Source organism: Folsomia candida, unplaced genomic scaffold, assembly GCF_002217175.1.
Source record: "Folsomia candida strain VU population unplaced genomic scaffold, ASM221717v1 Fcan01_Sc004, whole genome shotgun sequence".
Classification (NCBI taxonomy): Eukaryota; Metazoa; Arthropoda; class Collembola; order Entomobryomorpha; family Isotomidae; genus Folsomia; species Folsomia candida.
Window position 1 is genome coordinate 9,850,080 of NW_019091196.1, and position 15,451 is coordinate 9,865,530.

Here is a 15,451-nt window from a genome sequence, read left to right on the forward strand (position 1 = left end):
TTGACTATTATGGCCTGGAAATTGTACAGTCAAGTTAGCAAAACAAGATCCAGAACAAATTCACATGGATGGGAATCAGAGGAGATAAATAAAATAGCAAATTTTATACAATCTATTGTTTCATACGTCTCCATAATATGTACGTATTCAAGTGAGTACAAAAACAAATTGTAATGCTGACTTGACCTTGGTTAGGTTACCTCCATGACATAAAGAAACTGACCAAATACTATGCATGCGTGCATAGTCTTGCATACTTGTGTCTGGCTGGACCGCTTCTCAATACGGAAGAGTAGATAGTATTTGTTACATTATAATGGTGGTTACCTCATTATTACGATAAGATTTTTTGTGCGACTTGTAAAATGCAAATGATGGGTATTTCATCCAGGCAGAATTTTCAGACAATTTTGGCAATTGGGCATTTGTAGTGAATCAACTCATAGCAAACAGTGATGTGTGAAGCATTTCATATCAATAAATTATAGAATATTCCGGTGTATGCTGTGATTTGGTTTTAAAATTTTGAACCAAAAATAAATTATTTTGCCAAAAATGTTTACCATGGCTCAACGGTGTTTCAGGATTCTAGCCCATTTGGATATCGTGAGTACTTTGATTATAAAAATTTCTTATTATTCCAAAAACTCGCATATGAATAATTACACAAATTTTTTGCAGCTCTTATTCTTTGCAGTATTTTTTGGAAGTGCGATAACAGAAACGTACATCTGTAAAGCTAAACCTATTTCATTTCATGAGCACAACTTTGACTTTTTTGGACTTTTCCCAAAACTGGAAGACAATGTCCACGCCAATATTTCGGAGCAAACAGTAACCCAGGAGTGTAAAAATGATGAGGAGAAACAACTTAATAGTTCGATTTGCATGCCCGTCAATTATCAAGACACGATTTGGGATTATCGTTTAAAAATCATAAACGAAGCTCGAAATTATGGTAAGAATATTATGTTGTGATTAATTTTGATAACTCGTCGCAAACTAAACTCATATCAATGAACGCATGTATGTAAAAATAGGAATGGAAGTATACCACATCGTCTACATTCTCTTTTGGTTGGTTATTGTGACTTATTTTGTAACCGAAATTTGGCAGTATTGTCTATTACTGAGGGGAATCAATGTGGTAAATTCACTAAAATTCGTGGTTATTAAAATATACAGAATTTTTAATCAACTTATTTCTTTTGCACATTAGCGGCGAGCCCGTTTTCTCTACAAATGGGTGACATTCCGGATTATAGTTTTGGCTGTAGCAATGACCATTGCAATGTATGACATTTCTGGTCGACAAGTCACTTGCACGGATATCTTTGCAGTGCCTTTTGGTGGGTTTAGATTTCTACACCTCGTTCTCGTGGTTTTCTTCACACTTTCCAAAGTTCAGAAAATGGGATCATCATCAGAAGCCATTGTAATGACGGGGAGTGAAAAGTTATAATTAATTGTTTTTCCGTCCTCTTCCTAAATATATCTACCTGCTTGTTATGCAATATTTGTTCAATTATATATTTATTCAATAATGTGGTGTGTGGTCAATAAATTAAATTTGTGTATCCTAATTAATTACTCATTATTTTGGGCATTACGTAAATGAAACGGAAGTTGTGGTTTGGCTTGTTATTTTTCCTTGTTGAATTGCATACTTCGTGTCCTAGTTTTTTTCTCACATAATCAGTTCAGGTACGAGAAATTATCTGTAACTTTCTAATCTGAAGAATTTATATAAAAATGAACATCTACACAAGTGTTTTGTTAGTAATTGCAGTGATATCGCTAACTCCTAGTAATATTGAAGGGAGACGAAAAATCACAATTAGAAAATGTTGCCCTTCAGACCAAGTGATTGACATTAGGCAGATGAAATGTCGAGACTCTGGAGAGAACAAATGGACCCCTTGGTTTTATAAAGTAAATGACGACTCCGAAACAGGAAGGAATCAACAAGGTGGTTCTGATCAGTATGAAATTTTGACACAAATTCCATCATGTCCAGGTGGACTTGGCGTGCACGTGCTACCCTTAAGGGGCCTCCCAGGACTTAATATACCAGAAGCACAGTAATATCTAATTATAATGCGTATTAATGTTTCCCCAAAGTTCTAAAAATGCTAAAATTTTTGCTTGTTCAGGTTTCGACTACTACAGTCTGGAAAACTGGTAGGAAAACATTCCAGGGGAAATTGGATTGACGTCCCGGAAAATTCCTGTATCGATGGAATAATGAATTATGGAAGGTCATACACAGGGGATGAAATAGATCAAGCTATAATATCATGTCCCGTTACGGAAGAAACAACTGGCCAAAAGTAATTCTAATCATATGACAAAATTAATCATAATTCACAATTACATAAATTTGTACATTTAGCATAATAATAAAAACAAAACATAATAATAATCTATTCTTTCTTTAAAGTAAACATACTTTCTTCATCAACTGTCTTCTTGTGTTCTTGCTCATAACGTTTTTCATGCTCGATGCTAGTGTCGTGCATACTCGCCCTTCGTAAAATATTTGCTCTCATTTTCCGATTCTTATCCACAATCGCGGCCAGTCTCTTGGAAATAATTTGCTCGTAGACTAGGTCCTAAATATCCACGCAAGTCATACATTTAAACTACGTACGTGGTCGTTCATATAAATATCGTGCATTCTTTTACCGTCCAATTTGTGGGGGCCGGCGGAGCAGCAGCTTTGTCTATACCATCCGCCTGGCTTTGTTGGTCGAGAGACGTAATGCTCATCATTGAGGTCAATGATGATGTTCGTGATGCTCCTGATAGGACGGAATCTCTAGCATCCGGAGCAAACTGAACTGCGGTGGCGCTGTCTCGAGCAATTAACGGAGGAATTTTAAGATGACCTTGCAGCGATAGAATTATATTGTCCTTTTGTAACTGAGTAAGATTCTCTTCTTGACCTTGTTCCTCGTGGGTTTTGAGCACTGCAAAACGAAATGATCACAATAAAATTATTTGGAACCCTTTGTATGCATGTATGTTTGTACCTTTAGGGAATGTGTCTCGTATGATAAGATACCACCCAGACATTTTAAGCTTCGTTGCTCGCCAAACTCGCTTATGCCCCCGTAGACAAATAAAGAGAAGGTACAAAATTCCAAGCATACATAAACAGAAAATCTAAACAGCAATATTTTAAACAATATGGTACTTAATCACTTTTACAGGATGTTTACAGATTTTGTGGAAAGTCAATTACGTGTATTACTTTTGAACGCGTTATCGAATTTGCACCAAATTTGGCACACACAATCTCGAAGGTCACGACCACACCTGCCCAAAGTTTCAAATTTCTATCCTCAAAGATAGCCCCCAAAAGTTACCCCAAAGTGGACGAACCGTGAAAGCGGTTTCCGAAGCTAATTTGGCCGCGAAATGTGCCCAAACGATAATCCAAAAATTTGGAACCCATCTTATCGTGTCCCCCACATATAATTGTATCAATTTTGTAAGAAAACGCCAGTAACTAGTTTCATCCGACCAATGTATGCGACGAAATGCATACCCCTCAAAACGATGAATTCTGCCACCCTGAAGAACATTGATCGCCACGATGGCAATCAGAATCCTGCAACCAAAAGACAGGTCACAATGCAATCCCAGGTGTCTCCTGGACACGTTAATCGTATTTTATTGCACAATTTTAAAAAAGCCTTGCAGAGGAAGGCGAAAGTCCGCGCACTTAAATTTACCCATATGGTAAACAAAAAAACTAACAGCCGGAGGCTGTTTGAAGGTCATGTTGGGAATAAAAATTTCGAATTTGTCGTCACATTGGACGGGACACTCTGCTGCCTTCAAAACTTCAACAGGACAAAAATAATTTGCTGCAAAACCGACCGAAAGCAGATTTCAAAGCATGGGTCTGAAAAGAAGGAAAAGTTGTCGGACTGATTCCTAGCGGTAGGTGTAATGACGGACCGTAGAGTGCGAAAATTAATACCTGTTGGGTCTAATGCAAAAATAAACTCGAAGCACTTTATGGACAATGTTTTACATAAGTTCTTGGAGGTCAAAATTGCAAAGAAGCAATTTGGGGAGCCTGACAAGGTTTGCATCCATCACGACCCGACATTTTCATATACGGCCGTATTTACCCAACCGGACGCCCAAGATTTAAAGGCAAACCCCGGAATGACCTCGATATCCTTTTCCGGGGTACACATTAAGTAACCTGACACCAGTCCGATGGAATATTTTGGGTTTGGATGCTTAGAACAAAGCTTTTTCAATGGAAGAGATAAAAAATGTCTGTTGTTTGGAAACCCCTTTCACCGATTCCTCCATTTTGAGGTCACTTTTTGCGCTCATTTTTGAAGATAGAAATTTGAAACTTGGTACATGTGTGACCGTGATCTTGGGGATTGCGTGTTCGAAATTTAGCGCCAAAACGGATAAAGGGTTCGCAGTTTACCCATAAAATTGTCTTTCCACAAAATCTGTAAACACCCTCTGTATTATGAAAAATAAAAGCTCACAATTGTAGTAAAAAGCTGAGTTTCTGGTGAAGGAGGAAATCCATACAGCATAATATCAAATTCCTTCTCATAAAGGCACAGCGTGTTCTTTTCGACTCCCCTGTGTGGACATATCTTTTAGAGAAATGCTTATAAATTGGCAATTAATTATGGATAGTATTATACCGATTGGAAATAGATATTCTAAACCAAAATACAGTTTGAAATGCGGCATTTGGAACAACTCTGGCGCACGGAGATAAAGTATGGCAAGCCCACCTATAGCAATATCAATAACACATCATTATTCAATTTATTCATATATGCAAATTATTGCATTAATAAAGTAATACATATTTAGATTTAACTTACTGAATTGCTGAAACTCCAGCTTGCAAGACTCTTTCTCGATGAGTTTTTTTGATGTTATCTTCTTCGGAAGTAGAATCGGCGTCAAAATGAGGTGGAGGGCGGTCAATTTTTTGGCTCGCCACAAGGTCCCATTCCTGTATAATCATGGCGAATTTATTAAAGATATTCAAATTTATCTAAAAAAAGGGTAAAGTTTCAAGTTTATATACTTACATTCCAAATCAAACTGACATCAGAAGTCCCAGGAATATTGTACCCTTCTTGCTGTTCAAGCGTATAATTGTCCATTTTATCCTTCTCATATCCCCCAGCAATTATCCGCATAACGTAATTCCCAGTGTATGGAACATATGTTTGTTTAGCCTAAATTATAGATGATTTTTGTACAGATCTGTGTAGGTGTATTTAAGTAATTAATTAGCAAGTGTTTTACAATATCGTAGATGTCAAAGTGAAAAACTAATGGGGCACGAGCAAAGAAACACACAAACTCGTTATCATAGCACTCATCTCCACGACCGTAATGCGCATCCTGGTCTCTGAGAAATAATTACGAAACGTCATGATAATCAGATAATACTAAATAAGTAAACTTGTCAGACTTACTTGAATTGAATCGAGTACAGTGTTTCATTCCAGTTGAACAGAATGCTCGTTGAAGGCCGGCATCCGACACGAAGAACGGTGCTTTGAGCACTCTAGGTGGCGAGTTTATACAAGTTTATCGAAAGTTATTGATTATTTCTAATTTTGCGAATTTATCATGTAACTACCGATGCGAATGGATCCGACAGACGCTAAAATATAAATATAAATATTTTAATAATCTGAATTGAATACATAACAGTAACACCTAAAAGATCACCTTCCCACAAGTTGGGAAACCCCCAATCAAATGGAAAATGAGATGATATCCTATCAAATTTTCTCCTGGTCTGTTCTGAGCAAGCAATGCTGAAGTAAATTCAAATTAAACAATTAATTTGAATTTCCCATAAGTAATCTGACTAAACTCAAAAAAATTACGAGAGACTTACGATTCCTGATGACACTAATATCAACGACGAATTTTACTGCTCCTAATTCGATCAATCTAATTTTCTCGGTGTCAACTTGAAGCAATGTTCCGTTCGGATTTTCGACATTCAATTGAATAAGTCTCATTCTTTGCTTCGTAAAATCCCTTACGCCTAATTCAAAAATGCATGGTTAACATAGTATGCATAGGTACTTATGTATGCATAGGTAATAAGTATGCATACTTACCAACAACGGCGTCAGTATTGGTTGAATAGTATAGTTCGAGTCTCAATGTCGACCCATAATCAATATAATACTCTTTTAAAAGGCGATTACCATTGCTTTTAGAACTCAGTTTTTCTGAAACCAAAGTAGAATTATTTTATACAGCTTATGTGTCTGCCATAAAATGATATAGGTAAGTAATTCCTATTTATCGGTATAGTAATAAATCGCCTTACCAGCAGTAATGAATCGTAATTGTGCAACTGTAGCAAATTCCTGCTTCTTAAGGATCCACCTGTTAACAAACAATTGTAATTGTGACTGTTTTACTTTACAATACAGTGACACTGAATTACTTGAATAAACTCACCGATCAAACCGCTCAGGATTCAAACTTGATGTTTCATATCCAGAGGACACCAATTTGTCAACCCCTTTCCATACAAGATGAGTTGTTGCAATGTTGATTGTCCATTTGGCCGGATGGTCGTTGTTTGCGCTGTCCGAGTCTGATTCTATTTGTGGTTTGGCGTCGGTTTGCTAGACAAAATTATATCAGGTACAAGGTGCAAGTAAATTATAAGTAAACTGGCAAAGTTAGGATACAGTTAGTTCAGATAGTAAACACACCGCATTTACAGAACCTTCAACAATAAAGTTTTCGTAAAACTTGACCGAGCTCATGGGACAATACGCCGAAAATCTCTTGACATCGTAAACAAAATGGTAGGTAGATTTATTGGCCTTTGAACGTTTATAAAATACAAAATGTTAACCCATACAATGCAAGCATTAAAATAACAAAAATACCTTAACGTGACCCGCAGATAAGAGTAGAAGATCAAGATAAAACTTATTATACCGCATCATCATGTCAACGGGTATGCGTCGAGTGGTTATCATCTCCTCTCCTTCAACCCAATTCCATAGAACAACAATCTACGACAAATTAAATTTAAATAGAATAAATTAAAATACCCAACTCGCAATTAATTTCAGATTCATATGTAAAAACCTCATATAATACGTCCTGGTCATCAAAGAATAAACCCACAGGTTGTGCCTCAATATACAGGTCTGTACCCCCCATGAAACACAAATTACAAGGTCATCTAGTTAATCACGGATTGCGCATCATACATTAAATAACGTACGATCAATAGTAGGAGATGCATAGGGAAAAGATGCATTAAAGGATGTGACCATCGTTTGCATCATGGAATGCCCTCCATCCGATTTTATCCCTCGAAGTATAATCTGTCTCGTGTCACCGGTGGATCCAAACCACAACTATATTTTCAACATCAAATAATGACCATGTCAATATTCCATATTCAAAAGCATAATTCTTACCTCATTAGCGTTCGTCAAGAAAGCATAATGCCCTTCACTATCAAATGCCATTACAGTAATTTGATGAAGGGTGAGAGTGTCATAGGGGTCCGGCTTCTGCCTTGGGTCAATCGGGGCCGTCAAGGTTCGCAGCAGAATGTAAGTTCGACCAGCGTCGTTACTGCAAAGTATTGAAATTTGACTTTATATTTTTCCCACAAATTACACATTTTATTCACCTCTGAATAAGACGTGATCCATAAAGAAACAAGTGATTTGATTCACGTCCCGTAAACGTAATCCTGTCAACATATGTATGAAAGTGATATTTTCCCCAAGATCGGTCAAAACATCCAGGAATTCTTTCTCCAGTGGACGTTGTGGTTGTAAAGTAGTTCTCTTTCTCGAACACTTGAATATTTGAAATTTCCTGCGAATTGCTTAGTGAGTTTATTTATAATCTACCTCTAGTGTAACCCTCTGTCTTCAATTAAAACGCTTTCTTTACTTTTATTAAAAACTACTAAACTTACTTCAGTGTGCGTCGCGACACAAGGGATTCTCGGAAGAATATTTACAATTTCCATCTCATTGAATTCATCGTCCACTGCAAAAAAACGATGACAATTATATTTCAAACTAGAATTTGAAAGCTTCCTCCATAATTTTGGAGAATTTATCGTCCATAAAGCTGAAATTGATCAGCCAACGTAAACAAACTTACACGTTCTTGACGCAATGATTATAAAGTACAGGTTTCTATCTTTAGTTGGGCTAAGTCTGAAATCCTTGACATAATAAAGCTTCATTCTTATGAGGACAAAGTACTTGTTCGGGTCGGCAACGAATGGCGTTTCGTCCAATGCCTCACACCAGTTGATCCCCTGACCCGAGTCGCCCGTTTGGATGATGACCTCTTCCGGTGACCCCATGTTCTCCCTGAAGGCCCGCAGACACGTCAACTCGACAGCAGTGGTGGCTTTCCGCTCCAACTCTCGCAGTGGGGGCAGGGCCTTCCTCTTCCCGTCGACGAGCTCAATTTCACCGATGGAATGCTCGTCGTGCCCGCTATGGGCAATGGTCCCTTCAAAAAGGACACAAGATAAGAAGAGAACAATAATGCGACGAGAGAAGGACAACATTATTCTTTGTGTCAACTTATTAAATTATATCGTAAAACAACCTTGACAGAAAAAATACAAGGCTGGTTCAGAGTGAAAAGCAAATTTTCAGAGTTTGACATTTTGCAGAAAAAAATTCCGGTGGCTACCTCGAGTTCATCGACTCCACGCTTCGTTTTCTTCCTTGTGGCAAATAATTGCGCCTGCATGTTTCTAATTTAATAGGATTGAACCAATTTTACCATGTTTTTGTATAAATTGAAAAATCTAAACTGGGTCTGGGTTTTGCGCATATAATTCGAAAATCGAACATCCTGTCGAACCAATAGCAGTATTCCAATTTCGTTTATTATTATAACGAACACGGTTAAATTGATGTTTTTCGCACTTTATTACATGAATGCGTCAAGTTTACATACTCTTCCGTGGGATAGTGTAAAATCATTTATGTAGCGTAATAAGGTCACACTTTTACATTGTTACCTTCTTATCATCGTGTCGTGTGGGATGTCTCACTCACAAAGAAAAAATGACCTTTCATTCAGCCACACTGTTATAATTTGGACTTTGGTTTCTTTAGTTAAATAAAATGTATGCGTACTTACATACATAATTCACATGCATATGCACATTTATCATGCATTGCTAGTATTGGTATCGTACACACATATTACGTTTTTTTGATGATGTGTATAAATTTCGTTCCATGTAATGATTAAGTTCTGTGTTTGATTGATGAACAACCATTCCTAGGTCAACTAGGTTGTTTCTTGCTAAAATTTTCTTTATTCTCGTTATCTGCTAGACAATAGGAGGAAGGAAACGTATTCCTTATTCTGTTGTTGACCGGCAGTTCGGCACCATATAGGATAGCAACGTCTGCGTGAAAAATACTTTACATAATCCTAGCTTAAAGATTTGCTAGTCAGGTTTCTCTTTCGTTGAGTGAACTGTGATATTCTAAAACTTATCAGAGGAGATTGAGATAATTGAGTTACAGAATAAAATATATTGAGTGAAAATTAAAAAAAACGAGAGTAATTTTGAGAAAAACGAAGGATTCGAAATTGTTCCGGTATTTTACAAATTCTGTGCAGCAGGCGTAACAATTAGATCTCAAAGAAGTTGAAACACTTATTAGTAAAATGGGATCTCCAAATCAAGAAAAGATGTCGAGGTTGCAAGTGATGTGTTATTACCTGTCAATTTTCGATATAGTGAGTTCTAAATACAAGTTTTCAGAAATATTGCGAATATCAATATTTAATTAGACTTGAAGAATGATCCGAAATATTTAATTTCAACAATTAATTTCAAAATCATTTTTGCAGTTCTTCTACTTTGGAACAATCATTGTCAGCGTAGCAGTGGAGCATTCTGTCACGGAGTTGAGACCTATGAAATTACAGTTTAATGATAACGGCACACTTTCATGTAAGCTCATTTACGGGAAATTAATTACTTAATAATCTTATTAATTACAAATTCAAGATTTTCTATATACGCGTACGAAGTTTTTATGAAAACAGTATATGTACACAGTTGCATTCCCTATGATTTTATGAGTGACTAATATTTTGCAAAGGATTTACACTTGATCAATAATGAATGATGCTTGATGCATAATGTGTGATTCACAAATAACTGATTCTTTTCCAAATTGTAGTTTCACTATCTGAGAAGAACGAGCTGATGGCGATTTGGGACTATCTGTATTCTCGCCATTACTCCTGTATGTTCTTAATTTACGATATAATCACACGGGCACAGTTTTTCCAATGAAATTTAAAGAAACAATGGCTTCTTTACACTTCCAGCGTCCTCAGTTTACAATGCCGTGTACATGTCTTTGGTCGTCATCGCCGTAACCTACCTGATAATTGAAGTGTGGCTTTGCTGCCTTTTAATCCGTGGTGCAAAAGAGGTAAGGAAATTTAGAAGGCGAAAGGGACAAAAAAAGTTTATGAATAAATCAATCTATTCTGAAAGGTCACTTCATTTGCAAAAATCTCAATATGCCCATTTCCGGCGACACATGTTGAGTAAAATGACGCTAATGTGTCAAAATATGCAAATGGGGTGACACTCCGGAATAATTCTAACGTACATATTATGCATCTTGATTTATAAATATAAGCCGACAAACGACGTGGCACAGGTTTGTGCAAAATAAATCCCTGATTCATGGGCGTTTCTACCTGCGTGACTGTTATCTAAGGACAGATTAACAAATTCACCAATAATCAACAAAAATTATAAAGTTCTGCACTGGCACTCTAAAATAATTACAAAGTATTATTTTATTATTTTTATATAATAACAATCAAGTAATTACTTGTAAGACAATTACTAACTAAACTACAAAGTTTTTATGAGAGGGCCTTGACCGTCACGAACTTTTGAGGGTTAGACGTAATTCCCTAACACTTTTGTTCACCAATTTCCTTATGAGATATACATAGCATATGTGAAATGTTGATAATTCACTATGTATAATTTTTTATGCTTGCAGAGGAGCGTGCTCTTCTGCAAAAAGTGGTTTTGGTGGAGAATTGCCATCATGGTTTTGACTGTAGTTGTGGCTGCGAGCGACCTTTACCAAATGCAGTACACCTTAACCCTCTTAATCTTCATTCCACTGAACGTCTTTAGGTAAGAAGTTATCATTATTACTTATATATTATCGTTCTAATAATTACAATTATTAGAATGGCGTTCATCGTCCTGGTCCTTCATCTCATTGGGGAGTATACGGGGGAACGTGGTGGTGGTGTAGGAGTGGATAAAATGTATAGCATTACTGTATAGCGTAATTTATTTATGTATGAAAACGAAAATATTTAGTTCAAGATTGTAAAAATTGTTGTAATAAATGAGCACGTTTTATACGGTGTAAAATGATTGCTTTATTTAAAACTTGTTACTTTCAAATTAGAATAATTTGATTCCCATCATTCCCATCCCATTTCCCATGTAATACGGAAAATATTGATCAGTGCAGTCAATTTACGCACTAACGACTCGCATACCCCTTGGGGTGAATTAGTCGCAACTTAAAGGACCCAAGCGTTGCTTAGACACATTCAAAAAGTGAAGCTGTTTTGAACGCGCATGAGAAATTGATGTCATTCTATGCATCATTTTTTTAAAAGCCAAAAACACTTGGGCAGGCACAGATTTCAAAGATGTCACAGTACTGCAATTGCAAATCTCCCTCTTGCACGAAATGCTCAACGAGCCCTGCCTGCACCGTCAACAGTGGGGACTCGGTCAGAGCAGTATACGAATCTCTAAAAACTATGAAGATTGACAACGATTGTTGTGGGAAGGGGTACTGTGGGGTTAGTGGAGATGGAGATTGTGATTCACGCCGAGGACTTGATGAGGTTAATTTGACTAATATCACCTTATTTTCCGTGCATATATTTATTCCATATTTGCATATGCAGACTGTCCCTGATAAACTCATGTTTATCGTCGAGTGGTACGAAAATCAGGCAGATTTGGTTAAGAAGTATCTCCTAATCTATTACGGAATCGATGGGTCATGTGAAGTTGTATGAATCCTTTCAAATAATTTTAATCCGAGAAGAATTAGAATAATTAAGAATTATAATTATTTTTAGAAAGATGTAATAAATAACCAGCGATTCCTGCGAAGGCTGAAATTGGAAACGGTAACCCTATCTCAACTCTACTTGGGAAACGTCATCAATATTTATGGGCGACAAATGACACTTGTGGAGTATTCGGATAGTTGCACCCGACAATTTTTGGAACCCCGATCTGAAAGGTGGTTAAAGTTATGAAATCAAGCCAAACTTTCACCAAGTCAAAGCTTTCTTTTATTTTCATAGAGCATTCTTATTAATCAAACCTCATGCTGTCCAATGCCTTGGAATGATCTTGCGACAATTGGAGAATTCTGGTCTGAGAGTTTTGAGAGCACGAATGGCCAGAATGACTCCCGATATGGTTGCAAAGTTTTACGAGCATTACAAATCTGAAGAATTTTACTTGTATGCACAAATTAGAACTTGATTATGAAATATCTTTACAATTGAATTACAATTAAATGCATTTAGGCGATTAGTGACTCAAATGACATCCGGTCCACTTGTCGCATTTCTGCTCGTTGGACGTGACGCAATTCAGAAAGTTCGTTGCTTGGCTGGCGATCAAGATCCTGGTGTCGCCAAGTTGCAACAACCAGGGTCTTTGAGGGCAATTTATGGAAATGATTTTGTAACTAATGCCGTTCAAATTTCTGAAAGTCCTGCTTGTGTCGAGAAAGTAAGAAATCTCGCTGAAAAATATGTAATTTATTAAAATTGCATGTATTACTTTGTTAGGATGCGGCCCTATTTTTTACTACATGCCGTACCGCACTTCCGCTTCTTGCTCCAGGAACGGCATTAATGACTTGTTCAACTTGTTGTGTGATTAAACCTCACGCTGTCAAAGAGGGTAAATTATTTTAGTGTAAAATGGAACAATTAGTCCTTAGAATGTAGAAAATATGCAAAAACTGCTTAATCTGACCGTCGTGTAGGAGTGGCTGGCTCTATAATCGATTGCATTACACGAGCCAATTACAAGATCACCGCATTCGAACTATTTTACTTGGATCGAACTCATGCAGAAGAATTTTACGAGATTTACAAAGGAGTCATTCCCGAATACAGTGTAATTAATTAATTAATGATTAAAATAGCGTCATCATCCACTTGCATATCATTGAGGTACTAAAACTATGTGGCTCGACTAAATTTTTTGTAGGATATGACAGAAGAATTGTCTCTTGGACCTTGTTACGTGCTAGAAATTTCCGGTTGCGGTGAAGATACTCCGGCCAGCTTTCGCGAATTTGTGGGACCAATGAATCCAGTAAATTAAATTTGAAACAGCTCCATTAAACTTTAGATTATCGTACAAATGATACTTTCCTGTCAGATAATTGCCAAGAAACTACGCCCCACCTCAATCCGTGCGAAGTTTGGGACGTCCACAGTCAAGAACGCGGTTCATTGTACCGATTTATGTCTAGATGCTGAAATGGAGGTGGATTATTTCTTCAGAATTTTACAAATGCTTTGAATCGAAACGCAACTTTTTTTTACTGGCTTGAATTAACTCTTTTTACGGAAAATGTTAAGAATAATATGCTTCTCTTGATCATAAAGAAACCCTATAAAGGGTCGGTTGGCTCTGAAAGATTCCGGCGAGTTGTACTTTAGTGAATAATCTGAATAAAAAGATGAGAAATCTTAGCCAGTGTTCAGGATTCTAAAATACAGGTAAAATTTATTAGTATTTACTTACTTGGCACTGTGGCTGATGTCTCATTAGACGCATTACTCCCGTTTTCATCAACTGAAAATTTTACAAAATGCAAAATTTTGGAAATATTGACCGTCGAATTTTTGTCCCCATTAAAAGTGACGTTTGACAAGTTAATTCCTTCCGAACTTGTCTGTGAATCTGTGCCCAGCTACAAAAAATTCACGAATATTGGTATCATTTTAGTCTCAGGGTGTCTTGAGGTCAATATTTCAATTACCTTTGAAACTACTTCCGATAAATCCACCATAGAACTCACATTAAACTTTGGTATGTACAAAAACATATCTTTCGTGTTCAAGAATTGTTGAGGGATTCTTGAAAATGGGTAAGTTTTTAGACTAGTTTCTAATCCTGTCAACCCTGTCCTACTGTTTGGAAGTAAAATTATCATTTCCAATCGGTGAAAGTCCTCATCATCGGCACTACTATTTTGGGGATATGTTTCGGAATTATACGGCAATGAAACTGCAGTACAGTCCAATTCGGGTATTTCCGCGTATGGAACGCGAGCCCTTTGAAACATCATGTCGACCTGATTGGCGTGCGTTTCGTCGTAATAGAATGGACTCGGTTTTGTAAAAGAGGAATGGAATTTGTGAACCCATGTGGCCTCGAAAAATGATTTTGATAGTAAGAAAGTTGTTGCATTTTCATTAAAATGTTCTGAAATAGACATTTATAAGTTTTACTTTAGTAAATTTTCCAGGTTTTTAATTAAAGTCAATAAATGTACACCTTTGAGGAACTGTGCGCTTTCATTTGTCCTGTGGTCTGTCCAATTAACAATTGTGTTTTGTGTTGCATCCAAATCTGACAAATTTGTGCTCAATATGGTTACATCTAAATCATTTTTCAGTATGTTTTTAAAATTCTGAACGATGGAATCGTTGACCAAAAATGCGGATTGAATATTTTCCAATGATTCAATAGCCTATGTAAATTGCATGTAAATTATTAAATTAATTACTTAATTTGTGAAAGGATTAATTATTGAATTAAGAGTCAGTTCTGTATACTGAAAAATCTTCTATAACTCTCTTGTAGTCACGAACCACGGTGGAAATATCTTCCGGAAATTGAGGAGAATTTCTGATTGCTTTTATCAAGTCGTTCCCACCAGCTTCAGCGTATAAGGCAGCGAATAATTTGGTCACAGGGAATGGAGAAATGGAGAAATCTCCATCGTGTTTTGCAGTTAAAGCCTATAGAATTGGAAATAATATTTTGGATTTTATGGATTTTATTTACTTACCCAGGAAGTAATGCATTAACCATAATTCTTACGGAATACAATTGAAGACTAAACTGATTATTGGACGTAGATATTTCGGAAGAACATGATTTAATAAGAATTGCACAAAAAATAATTCGATTTATTTGCAAAACTAATTTATTTTGCATTTTTACTATAAATTGTATAAATTGATGGTAAATAATTACTATTCAGCTGATAAAATTATAATGGCTATCCAGTCACATCTACCTGGACACACAAACCTGTTTTGCAATCATTGCACATTTCAGTAGACAAAAGTT

At 36.5% G+C, this 15,451-nt stretch overlaps 6 protein-coding genes across 7 annotated transcripts; 4 read left to right on the forward strand and 2 right to left on the reverse strand.

Moving 5' to 3' along the window:
- Positions 1–247: 247 nt before the first annotated feature.
- Positions 248–2,426, forward strand: LOC110848586. The gene is made up of 5 exons (XM_022095831.2): positions 248–606; positions 682–958; positions 1,041–1,147; positions 1,220–2,081; positions 2,154–2,426. The coding sequence occupies exons 1-4, from the start codon at positions 556–558 to the stop codon at positions 1,460–1,462; spliced, it is 678 nt and encodes a 225-aa protein (XP_021951523.1). The 5' UTR covers positions 248–555; the 3' UTR covers positions 1,463–2,081; positions 2,154–2,426.
- LOC110849116 (cation channel sperm-associated protein subunit gamma 2) lies at positions 2,274–8,593 on the reverse strand. Its single transcript, XM_022096492.2, has 23 exons — positions 8,176–8,593; positions 7,985–8,058; positions 7,691–7,881; positions 7,473–7,632; positions 7,274–7,409; positions 7,135–7,196; positions 6,930–7,058; positions 6,750–6,863; positions 6,490–6,659; positions 6,356–6,414; positions 6,141–6,254; positions 5,912–6,064; positions 5,740–5,828; positions 5,648–5,671; positions 5,481–5,572; positions 5,308–5,413; positions 5,088–5,237; positions 4,875–5,008; positions 4,689–4,781; positions 4,524–4,623; positions 3,033–3,165; positions 2,686–2,969; positions 2,274–2,612 (listed from the first exon to the last, which is right to left on the reverse strand). The coding sequence occupies exons 1-23, from the start codon at positions 8,591–8,593 to the stop codon at positions 2,424–2,426; spliced, it is 3,174 nt and encodes a 1,057-aa protein (XP_021952184.2). The 3' UTR covers positions 2,274–2,423.
- An 807-nt stretch (positions 8,594–9,400) lies between these two features.
- Positions 9,401–11,470, forward strand: LOC110848127. Its single transcript, XM_022095252.2, has 6 exons — positions 9,401–9,789; positions 9,904–10,006; positions 10,239–10,304; positions 10,390–10,496; positions 11,085–11,224; positions 11,281–11,470. Exons 1-6 carry the CDS (start codon positions 9,718–9,720, stop codon positions 11,378–11,380), a joined length of 588 nt encoding a protein of 195 aa, XP_021950944.1. The 5' UTR covers positions 9,401–9,717; the 3' UTR covers positions 11,381–11,470.
- A 487-nt stretch (positions 11,471–11,957) lies between these two features.
- On the forward strand, positions 11,958–12,613 carry LOC118435394 (nucleoside diphosphate kinase 7-like). Its single transcript, XM_035851403.1, has 3 exons — positions 11,958–12,129; positions 12,199–12,365; positions 12,430–12,613. The coding sequence occupies exons 1-3, from the start codon at positions 12,016–12,018 to the stop codon at positions 12,611–12,613; spliced, it is 465 nt and encodes a 154-aa protein (XP_035707296.1). The 5' UTR covers positions 11,958–12,015.
- LOC110848131 (antichymotrypsin-2) lies at positions 12,137–15,391 on the reverse strand. 2 transcript variants are annotated; one of them, XM_035851095.1, is made up of 9 exons: positions 15,200–15,391; positions 14,968–15,117; positions 14,651–14,846; positions 14,133–14,578; positions 13,895–14,063; positions 12,957–13,817; positions 12,642–12,878; positions 12,450–12,575; positions 12,137–12,358 (listed from the first exon to the last, which is right to left on the reverse strand). In XM_035851095.1, exons 1-6 carry the CDS (start codon positions 15,314–15,316, stop codon positions 13,702–13,704), a joined length of 1,194 nt encoding a protein of 397 aa, XP_035706988.1. In that variant the 5' UTR covers positions 15,317–15,391; the 3' UTR covers positions 12,137–12,358; positions 12,450–12,575; positions 12,642–12,878; positions 12,957–13,701. The 2 variants fall into 2 exon arrangements, with proteins under 2 accessions (XP_035706988.1, XP_021950957.1); XM_022095265.2 differs by having other exon boundaries at positions 14,932–15,117.
- On the forward strand, positions 12,611–13,669 carry LOC110849118 (nucleoside diphosphate kinase 7-like). The gene is made up of 5 exons (XM_035851404.1): positions 12,611–12,865; positions 12,925–13,039; positions 13,125–13,258; positions 13,352–13,459; positions 13,526–13,669. Exons 1-5 carry the CDS (start codon positions 12,674–12,676, stop codon positions 13,667–13,669), a joined length of 693 nt encoding a protein of 230 aa, XP_035707297.1. The 5' UTR covers positions 12,611–12,673.
- Positions 15,392–15,451: the final 60 nt, after the last annotated feature.

Excerpts from the sequence above, each read along its gene's own strand:
- LOC110848586 (XM_022095831.2), top strand. The coding sequence starts at position 556 with ATGTTTACCATGGCTCAACGGTGTTTCAGGATTCTAGCCCATTTGGAT. Across the intron at positions 607-681 it reads TTCTAGCCCATTTGGATATC|CTCTTATTCTTTGCAGTATT; the intron begins GTGAGTACTTTG and ends AATTTTTTGCAG. Across the intron at positions 1,148-1,219 it reads TACTGAGGGGAATCAATGTG|CGGCGAGCCCGTTTTCTCTA; the intron begins GTAAATTCACTA and ends TTTGCACATTAG.
- LOC110849116 (XM_022096492.2), bottom strand. The coding sequence starts at position 8,593 with ATGTTGTCCTTCTCTCGTCGCATTATTGTTCTCTTCTTATCTTGTGTC. Across the intron at positions 7,633-7,690 it reads GGATCACGTCTTATTCAGAG|TAACGACGCTGGTCGAACTT; the intron begins GTGAATAAAATG and ends AATACTTTGCAG. Across the intron at positions 5,414-5,480 it reads CTGTACTCGATTCAATTCAA|AGACCAGGATGCGCATTACG; the intron begins GTAAGTCTGACA and ends ATTATTTCTCAG.
- LOC110848127 (XM_022095252.2), top strand. The coding sequence starts at position 9,718 with ATGGGATCTCCAAATCAAGAAAAGATGTCGAGGTTGCAAGTGATGTGT. Across the intron at positions 10,497-11,084 it reads TAATCCGTGGTGCAAAAGAG|AGGAGCGTGCTCTTCTGCAA; the intron begins GTAAGGAAATTT and ends TTATGCTTGCAG. Across the intron at positions 11,225-11,280 it reads ATTCCACTGAACGTCTTTAG|AATGGCGTTCATCGTCCTGG; the intron begins GTAAGAAGTTAT and ends TACAATTATTAG.
- LOC118435394 (XM_035851403.1), top strand. The coding sequence starts at position 12,016 with ATGCAGACTGTCCCTGATAAACTCATGTTTATCGTCGAGTGGTACGAA. Across the intron at positions 12,130-12,198 it reads TCGATGGGTCATGTGAAGTT|AAAGATGTAATAAATAACCA; the intron begins GTATGAATCCTT and ends AATTATTTTTAG. Across the intron at positions 12,366-12,429 it reads TTGGAACCCCGATCTGAAAG|AGCATTCTTATTAATCAAAC; the intron begins GTGGTTAAAGTT and ends TTATTTTCATAG.
- LOC110849118 (XM_035851404.1), top strand. The coding sequence starts at position 12,674 with ATGACATCCGGTCCACTTGTCGCATTTCTGCTCGTTGGACGTGACGCA. Across the intron at positions 13,040-13,124 it reads ACCTCACGCTGTCAAAGAGG|GAGTGGCTGGCTCTATAATC; the intron begins GTAAATTATTTT and ends ACCGTCGTGTAG. Across the intron at positions 13,259-13,351 it reads GAGTCATTCCCGAATACAGT|GATATGACAGAAGAATTGTC; the intron begins GTAATTAATTAA and ends AATTTTTTGTAG.
- LOC110848131 (XM_022095265.2), bottom strand. The coding sequence starts at position 15,316 with ATGCAAAATAAATTAGTTTTGCAAATAAATCGAATTATTTTTTGTGCA. Across the intron at positions 14,847-14,931 it reads GAGTTATAGAAGATTTTTCA|GCTATTGAATCATTGGAAAA; the intron begins GTATACAGAACT and ends CAATTTACATAG. Across the intron at positions 14,064-14,132 it reads TATCGGAAGTAGTTTCAAAG|CTGGGCACAGATTCACAGAC; the intron begins GTAATTGAAATA and ends AATTTTTTGTAG.